Source organism: Propithecus coquereli, unplaced genomic scaffold (genome assembly GCF_000956105.1).
Source record: "Propithecus coquereli isolate 6110/MARCELLA unplaced genomic scaffold, Pcoq_1.0 Scaffold165, whole genome shotgun sequence".
In the NCBI taxonomy this organism is placed as follows: domain Eukaryota; kingdom Metazoa; phylum Chordata; class Mammalia; order Primates; family Indriidae; genus Propithecus; species Propithecus coquereli.
In genome coordinates, this window is record NW_012141080.1 from 441,934 (window position 1) to 451,476 (window position 9,543).

The 9,543-nt window shown below is 43.4% G+C and overlaps 1 protein-coding gene across 1 annotated transcript in view; it reads left to right on the top strand.

The window, feature by feature from the left end:
• The window catches only part of HYDIN (HYDIN, axonemal central pair apparatus protein), a 299,281-nt gene that overhangs the window by 216,989 nt on the left and 72,749 nt on the right, over window positions 1-9,543 (top strand). Inside the window, exons 44-48 of the mRNA XM_012641507.1 lie at window positions 1,771-1,979; window positions 2,195-2,377; window positions 3,234-3,353; window positions 6,007-6,166; window positions 6,271-6,443. Of these exons, the coding sequence (XP_012496961.1) occupies window positions 1,771-1,979; window positions 2,195-2,377; window positions 3,234-3,353; window positions 6,007-6,166; window positions 6,271-6,443 (845 nt within the window). The remainder of the gene's footprint in view (window positions 1-1,770; window positions 1,980-2,194; window positions 2,378-3,233; window positions 3,354-6,006; window positions 6,167-6,270; window positions 6,444-9,543) is intronic.

Consider the following 9,543-nt stretch of genomic DNA (forward strand, 5'->3'; position numbering starts at 1 on the left):
ACCAATAATATGCAGAAAGTATATATCTTAAAAATTATAGAGGGGCTTTTTATTCCCAGAGGAGACTGGTGGCCTACAATTTGAGTCTGTTAACGCAGCCCCCACAAACCATGCACATCAGCAAAGAGAGCTAATAAAGTCACCGGTAGGCCCTGCCTACACCTGTCACAACAGGTGACAGAGACTACCCCAAACTTCATTGTACATGTAAACAGGGAATCAACATCTGAGGTCAGCAGCATCTGGTGGGTTTACCTCACCAGAGCAGAGTCCCTGGTGAAATTTCAAATAAAAAAGATAAAAAGAAAAAAATGACACCGTCATTGGAGATGACTATTGCACCGACCCCTTATTCTGAAAATTGGCCATGAAAAAGAAAGAATTAAGCATTCTTTAACCTATCATTTCAGGAGGAACTTTAATTCTTCCCCAGCTGACAAATGAAAGCTGTGCATTCTAGAAGAATGGCAGCTTAAAGTTATAGAATGAATAGTAAAGTTAGAAAATCACTGTTTTGTTACCCCAAGTGAAACAATTGATTAAGGATCACCAATGGATGCCAAAATACACTAGGTAAAAGGTTTTGAGGGAAGAAGTCCCCTCACCCCAGCCAGGACACCATCCCATAGGTGACGGACGAACTGCAGGGGAACAGAGCACTTCACCTTGGGTGGGTCTGGTGGCACTACCCTGGCCACGTGAACATGCTTGACCTTTGCCACCACGGTCCCACCTAACATTCCTTGTTCCCTGCGGTGATGGAGTGTGAAGCCCATGGCATCATCTGTGAATCTAATCAAGCTTTTAAGCCTAATTTTTGGTTTGTAGAAAATAAAGGAATGTTAAATGACACTGTGAGAAGGGTCAGAAAAATTCAGACTATGGGATATTCTGTAGGAACTCAGATCTAATCTCTCCAGAAAGTCACCGTGATTGGAACGGGATGGGAGGATCTAGATTGACAGATACTAAAGAAATATAACAACAAAACACAATATAGGAACCTTGATCAGACACTCATCTGGGGGAAAATGGCTATGAAAGACATCGGGATAAATAGGAAAATTTTAATATAGACTGTGTGCTAGAATGATATAGAATTATTGTTCATTTTCTTAGGTGATAATAGTGTCGTGGGAGTGCAGGAAAATGTCCCTGCCTTGAGGAGATGCAGGTATATAGAGGCAAAGAGTCGTCCTGTCTCTACCTACCTTCAAATGGCTCTAAAGGAAAAAAGATACCTAGATATGGCTAAATGGTCACAACTGTTAGCACTAGTCCTTACTGTACTGGGCCTTCAGCTCCAAAGGTTTTCCAAAATAAAAAGTTGGAAATGACAAATAAAAAGGCACAAAAGGAAAAAAAATTTTAATCAGGAAACATGAAAATGGGAACTTCTTAGTAAACATGGCAGATCAAACACATATGTTTATCTATACTCCTTCCCAAAACAGCAAGTTTTTTAAATATATAAATCCTGAGAACAAAGAGAAAGGGAGAGAGGCGATGATGAGCAGAATATGCCAACAAAATTTTGGAAAGTAGAGAACAAGCGGGCAGGGGTAACTAGCGACGCCAAAAAACTAGGCGCCCCTGCTGGCGGAGGTAGGTACTGCCGGGAGCCCTGCCAGTTCCGAGCTTTCTCCGGGGTTTTGGCCTTCATGTCGCTACAGCGGGAGGCTGGGCCCTGCTCTGCCCTAGGCACCTCTGTGTTCTGTTTGTGTGTACATAAGATGGATATTTAAGACCTCATGCTCATTTTTAATGAAGGCTCAAGAGGAGCAGACCACCTCATTTAAAGGGAGCAAACATAAAGTAAAAGAAAAACCTGAACAAGCCCGCGATACTCAAAAGGACAAGCGTCGCATGCCGGTCAACCGGAAGGGCCTTTCTGGGGGAATTGACGGAACCATTGCCCTGCTGTCAGATGTCGACCAGAACAGCCTCGACGGGCAGCTCTCCCAGGAGAAATTCACTAGGTGGGCCTCTGAGCAACCCAGAGGGGGGATGCTGGGGCCCCAAATTGCAGGTGTGGCTGTCGCAACACCACGTGGGACCAGGGCTGTCCTGCTGCGGGAACTGTGGGCCACCACGCCTAACCCCAGCGGGACAGGACTGCTCCCAGGCAGCCCTCCTGTCTTCTCCTGGCTGGAAGGAAGCACTCGCACTCCAAAAGCCCGGTGGTCATTTGCAGGCTGAGTAACTTCCGGTGGATTGTGCCGGCCAATGGCGAGGTGACTTTGCGAGTGCACTTCTCCTCCGAGGATCCTGGGAACTTTGACCAAACGTTCAGCTTTGAGATCCTTGGAACTCGCCGCCAGTACCAGCTGTATTGCCGGGGTGTCTGCACTTACCCATACATTTGCCAAGACCCAAGGTAAGTGTGTTTTATTTTTAAAGAAAAGGTTGATAGGTACATTTTAGTTTTCCCCCAGTACTTTGAGGGGAGGCTCTTAATAATAACGTGGAATTAAGACAGCATCCCTGGCCCTCTTGTTGTATCTTGCCTCAGTGTCTTGGACATTGGCTAAGAGCCGTAGGGATGACGGCTCATGGGACATTCCCAGACTGGGATGGAGAGAATGATCATAGGTGTGGAAGGAAGGGAAAAATCTTCCTCTGGCTAGTTTGCTTACCTATTAAGCACATTTAAATTGCTTAAATTTAAAGTATATCTTAAAACATGAATATATGTGTGACTCTCCATGGGAAGACTTTTTCCTGAGCTATTGAATTCCAGAGTGCAGCTGTGGATCACACAAAGGCACCTGGGCTGAGCAAGCCAGCAGGGTAGGTCCCCCTGGAGAAAGGGGCCTTTTATAGCTTGTAAAAAGCACCAATAGGAGCTTTCCTATCATTCTCATGAGAGGGCCACATTGGACCAAGGAACTCAGAAGCTTATTAATATCTGCCAGAGCTAGTTTTTCGTAGGGATTCTTGGGAATTTTTCCAGCCAGGCACACTAAGAACATCCAAGTCAGCTCCATCACCAGTTCACCAGTCCTTATTATGGAAGACATCATTAGGAATCTTTTTTCTCAAATTAAAACCATACTATCTTTTCTAGGGGTTGCAGGGCAGGGAGCTGGGATAAAGTCTCAACAGACGTCCTTAAATTAAGAGTCATTCCGTCTCCAGATACCTTGACCCTTTGGGTTCATGTACACACCATGTGGCAGCATTTCACTTGTATTTAGGCAGCCTCTCCTCATCTCTTCCTCCCCCGTGTTCAGAGTGGTATTCCCTCAGCGGAAGACGAACATGAAAGCAGATGAGGTCATCTTTAAGAAGTATATTACCAGCATGGAGAGGTATTACTTCGGGCCACTGCTTTGTGGAAAATCAAGAGATAAGTAAGTGTTCCATTATTTGAAAGTAGATTGCATACTCCTGGGTTGGGCTCATGCACAGTACAAGTAGGGTTCCTATGTATGTAGAGGTAGCCTCAGCCCCAAACTACAAATTAGGAGAACTGGATTCTTGTGTCCCAAGTTTCTGCTAAGCACCCAGATGAAGAGGGATGCCATTTTCCCAAATGGGAAAGCCTGGGAGAGGACCGGCTTTCGGAAGAGTAGCATCAAGAGTTCACTCCGGGAAGTATTAAGTTTGAGATGTTTGGAGATATGTCTATTAGCCACATAAAGCAGGGAATAGGCTATGTGGTTTTGGTTCTCAAAGGAGAGGTCTCTCTTCAAGACAACAAAAGCCATGGGTATAGATGAGATCATCTAAGAGTACTGTATACAGTAAGAAGAGAAGGACCAAAGATGGAGCCCTGGAAAACTCCACCATGCACAAGAGGAAGAGCCAGGAAAGGTGATGAGAAAGAGGGTCAGAGCTATTGGGGGAAACCAGGAAAGGGTGGGTCATGGAGCCATGAGAAGAGGGCATGGTTGCTACATTGAATGCTGCAGAGGGCAGAAAGATGGGGGCACAGACATCCACAGGGTTCAGGAACATGGAGGTCGCTAGGGGCCTTAGCAAGAATCCTTTGCCCAGGCAAAATGAGTTGAGGACTCAGTGGGAGATAAGAGAAAGGAAAGACAGGGTGTGAAGATAACTCTTTGGAAAAGTTTGGCTGTGAAAAGAGATGGGAAGGAAACATGGAGTCCAGGGAAGGCTTTTCGTATACGGTTGATCTTAGGATGTTTGTGTGTCAAGGACAAGTAGAAGGAAGAGGTTGGAGTTTCAGGAGGAAGTAAGGGCCATCCCTGGTGTAGTTCCCTGAGAACAGTGCAAGTGGATGCAGGCATGCTGGCCTTTGCCAGGAGGAGGGGCCATCCTTGCATACCAAGGCAGGGAAAGGCGAGATGGCTCCAAGTGACAGTGGGCTTAGAGATTTGGTTGGAATGGTGAGGAGTTTCCTATGCAACTATGTCTGTTTCTTCTGTGACAAATGATGGGTGAGCTTCCCCCAAGAGTGAGGGACATGGAGGAAGTTAAAAATGTTGGAGAAACAGAGAAGGTATGCAAAACAGTTCGGGGGGAAATTAGGAAAGGGATCACATTAGAGAGATGATTAAGATTATCAGGCAGAATTGGGGTCCCAGGTGAGATTGATGGGCATATGTTTTTAATGAAACTAGTTTTTTCAATGATACACAAATTTCTTATTGTACAGGCAGAACGTGAGACCAAAACTGGCACCATAGTCTCTACCGTATCTTTATTCAATCCAGCATTTACTGTGATATGAAGGGAGAGTTTCTTTCTGTGCTTCCTTGGTGCAGCTCATGGGCCATCTCTTGTCCTCCATCCCCTTATTACCACTACTTTATCTCCTGAGACGCTGGACTAGAGCGAGAATGTGAAGAGGGTGTGCTGATGAGGGAGAGCATCTTTGAGGCCTAGTAGAAGGGCCTAGGAGGAGAAGGAGTGAGGGTCAGGTTGAGGGACATGATGTTCAAAGCAGTCTGGGGCGGGAGTCAGGGCAGGGATGGCTATTCAGAGAGGCATGAGTGTGGGCAGCATTGGAACTAACCGGGAGGCAGGGCCAGACAGCACTGATCTAGGAGGAAGGTGACTACAGCGATCCAAAACAAGGCCCAGTGCAACTGGATATTATTCATTTATTCTTTCAAATCTTAATTAGCTTCAGTGGCATCATCTGCAAAATGGGAAGATAACATCCACCTCGCAGATGTGTGAGGACCGAACTAGGTAATGCACGTGAAACCGCTAGCACAGCGTTGGATGGTGGTGATATGGGTTGGATGACTGCCCCTTTGGCAGTCATGCACGCAGGGAGTTCTCTGTCCCTCTGACTCTGATTTGGTCTCTGTCATTCTCTCTCCTTCTGTCCTCTATTGTAGCCTGTCCAAAAAGCTTTTCAGACTGGTTCCACTTTCCTGGCCTCTATGATGTGCCTCTTTGCTCCTTGTGCCTTCTCTGTGGCTCCTTTTCTGTTCAGTTGCCATTGACGGGCATCTTCCAGTGCCCACAGTGCTCTGCCCTGCAGATCTCTCCCTAAGGTACTAGGGAACAGAGACAGCCTTGTAACAGCGAACAAGGCCAAATGAATCCATTTCAGAACAGTAACATCCTGTGAGGGTGTGGAAGGTGGTGAATGAGGTCATCTCTAAGACAGATGTGAAATAATCAAATGATAATCTCTCCTGGGGATATAAGAACATGGAAGTCTAGACCTGCTTATTTCTCAGTTAGAATTCTTTACAATAACAATAACTACCATTCATTGGACATTTGCTATCTGCAGCTGTCCTAGGAGCTTCAGGTGCATGACCTCAATGCTCAGCAATCCTAAGAGGTACTATCATCCCATCTTAGAGATAAGGAGATCAAGGCATAGGGGAGTCAGGTCACAGTGTAGCATTACTCTCAGAGGCAAGACAGCACAACCACAAACCTCATGTTCTCAGCCACCATGCCACCACCTCAGTGCAGCCACGCTGTCCTTTAAATCACATTGCACATCACAGCCTCTTTTTCCACCTGCGTCCTCACTCAGTCCTCATTGACCACAGCCCCATTCTCGTTCATCCCCAGGTACAAGTCATCCTTGTTCCCAGGCAACATGGAGACGCTGACGATCTTGAACAATTCCCCAATGGTGGTAGAGGTGTTCTTCTGTTTTCAGAATGATGTCAAAGCAAACACCTACTTCCTGGAGCCGGTCAACATGATACTGAAACCCAGTGAGAAGCAGGTACCGTCATGTGGAAACAAGTCACCAGGGCAATGCTTTCTTGGGAAATTTGAAGCCTTGGCATCCTCGGTATGAAATGTACTTTCTTTTGGTTCTTCCATCAGGTGCTAAACATATGGGCCTACCCTACTGCAGTTGGTGTCTTTGAAGACAGCATTGTCTGCTGCATCAAAGAGAACCCAGAGCCAGCTGTCTTCAAAATAAGCTGCCAAGGAATCCGCCCAGAACTAGAGCTGGAACCCAGGCAATTACATTTTGACCGGCTCTTGCTACACAGGTCAGCATTCTAGATGATGCCAGAGCTGGAATGGAATTTAAAGAACATTTAGTTCTAGAGTGACCAGCTTATCCTGATTTGCTCTGGACTTTCTTGATTTAGTACTGAAAGTTCTGCATCCTGAGAAACTCCTTGGTCCTATGCAAACCAGGATGGTTAGTAGTCCTAATTATCAATAGTTAATGGATTGTTAACTTGGGTTCAGTGGATGGACTTCAACAGGGTCGAGGATCCCCTGAGATCAGCTGCCACCGTGTGTGCATATTTGCATTTTTCTCAGAAGGACTAGCTTTCTTCAGCTTCTCAAAGTAGTCCATTACCCTAAAATGTTGAGTCTTAGAAGTTAGAGTCCAAACAGAAAACATTAGACCAAAACTAGACCTTACGTGTTCATTGGAATTGTATTTCTCTAACTAGAGAATGTTTATCTCTGGGGCTGCTGGGAGAGAGTATCATTATGATGTGTATCTTGCTTTCCTTGATCGTTACCAGCAAGCCCCATTTCCTGATAAATACTGGTTAGTGAACTACATAATAATTGAGGTAACCAGAAGTACTTTTTCTGACCTCCATGAAGAGGTCCATATTAGAGGTAACAATGGCTGTCAAGCAGGTGGTCTGAGTTACAGCCCAAATCTTGCCACTAAATCTGTGACTTTGGGTCCATTGATTAATCTCTCTAAGCTTCAGTGTGTTCATAAGTCACCTGAGATTAATAATATCAACTCTATCTATTTCCCATGGAAAAGTAGAACTCATTCTACCAATGTAACATATTATTGTTAGGTGATTGTAGCTGATTATCTCAGTTTCTCCATCTTTAAAAGTATGATTATTAAGTAATATTCAGAAACCAAGTGACAGTCTTAATGATGGTAGTCCTGAGTCAGTGGATAAGAGTTAGTTATCTGCCAGACAGCTGACCAGCCTAGTTCATTGTCCTTTCTGAAACTCCACTGTTAGTGATTCTAGCTTTTCAAATTGCAAAGCCCCTTTTTAAAAGGCATGTTGTCTTTTGAAGCTTAAAAGTTCATACTTAGCAGGAGTGCTTGGCTGCTACCTCAGGGCAGAGCTTTGAGAGAAAGGCAAGCAGATAGGACAGATGGGGACCTGCTTCAAGATGGGAATGAGGAAGGAGAAGGTTACTTTTTCCACATAAGATCAGGGATACTTGGCTTTGATTCAACCCTATTCTGTGATTATTTGCTACATACCTGCTGGGTCACACAGTGTTAAAGAGACCATTCCAAACACTGAGGAGTTTGAAGTCTGGTGGGGAAAATATGCAGGTAAACCACTAAAAACAACTAATTACATAATGCAAAGCAAACCATGTTAAGCAAATTAATGTTGAGCGATTGATAGAAACTGACCCCAAGATGACCAAGATTTGGAATTAGCAGACGCAAAGACATTAAATCAACTATTGTAATGAAACATGTGGTCAAGATAAATGAATAGATGGAGAATCTTATCAGAAAAATAGAAACTATTAAAAAGTACTAAGTAGGCCGGGCGCAGTGGCTCACGTCTGTAATCCTAGCACTCTGGGAGGCCGAGGCGGGCGGATTGTTTGAGCCCAAGAAGTTCGAAACCAGCCTGAGCAAGAGCGAGACCCCGTCTCTACTAAAATTAGAAAGAAATTAATCAGACAACTAAAAATATATAGAAAAAAAATTAGCCGGGCATGGTGGCGCATGCCTGTAATCCCAGCTACTCGGGAGGCTGAGGCAGAAGGATCACTTGAGCCCAGGAGTTTGAGGTTGCTGTGAGCTAGGCTGACGCCACGGCACTCACTCTAGCCCAGGCAAAAGAGTGAGACTCTGTCTCAAAAAAAATAAAAATAAAAAAAATAAAAAGTACTAAGTGATTATTTTAGAATTGAAAAGTCCAATATCTGAAATGAAAATTTTACAGAGTGAACTAATCAGCTGATTGGAGGCAACAGTTAGAGAAAGGGCCAATGAACTTTAAGATAGATTTAATGTAAATTATTCAATCTTAAGAATAGAAAGAAAATATTGGTAAAAATGAGCAGGACTCCAGTAAACAGTGGGACAATATCAAGCAGTCTAATATTTTTGTAATTGGAGTCTCAGAAGAAAAGAGAAAGAGAGAATAGGGCAGAAAAAATATTAGAAGAGTAGATGAAACTCTCCCAGAGTTGGTTAAAAATTATAAACTTACAATCCCAAGAAGCTTAGCAAACCCTAGACTGGATAAATATAGTTAGAGCCCAAATTTTGCCACTAAACCTGATATCAATCAACCTCTCTAAGCTTCAGTTTTTTAATAGGTCATCTGGAGTTAATAATATCAACTCTGTCTATTTTATATGATAGATTAATAACCAAGAAAGAAAACCATAGATTCATGAAGAGATGAAAATCTTGAAAGCAGCCAGGAAAAAATGAGATACCTTATGACTGACTTCTCATCAGTAAGAATGGAAGCTGGAAGGCAATGGAATGGCATTTTTAATGTGCTGAAAGAAAGTACAATTGATCCTTGAACAACATGGGTTTGAACAGTGTGGGTCCACTTATACATAGATTTTTTTCAACAAATTGCAGATGTATAGTATTCATGAGATACAAAACCCATATATATAGAAGGCCAACTTTTTGTATATGCAGGGTCCCCAGGGCCAACTCCAAGACTTGAGTATGTGCAGATTTGGGTATATTCAGGGGTCCTGGAACCAGTCCCCCAAGTATACTGAAGGATGCCTATATTGTCAACCCAAAATTCTATATCAACAGAAATATCTCTCAAAAACGAAGGGAAAATACATTGCCAGGTACACAAACAGATAATTTATTGCCAGCATACCTGGATTACTAGAAATTCTAAAGGAAATTTTTCACGCTGAAGGAAAATGACATCAGATGGAAATTCAGAGCTACGGGAAGTAATGAAGGGCATTGAAAATGTTAAATATGTGGCTAAATATAAAATACTTCATGTTTTCTTTTCTTGATTTAGTTAAAAGACAATCTACTATTTAAAACAAAAGTTAATACTATTAATATAATATGAGATTTATAAGGTGTGTATATATAGATACACACACATATATCAACAATACTACATACATTGC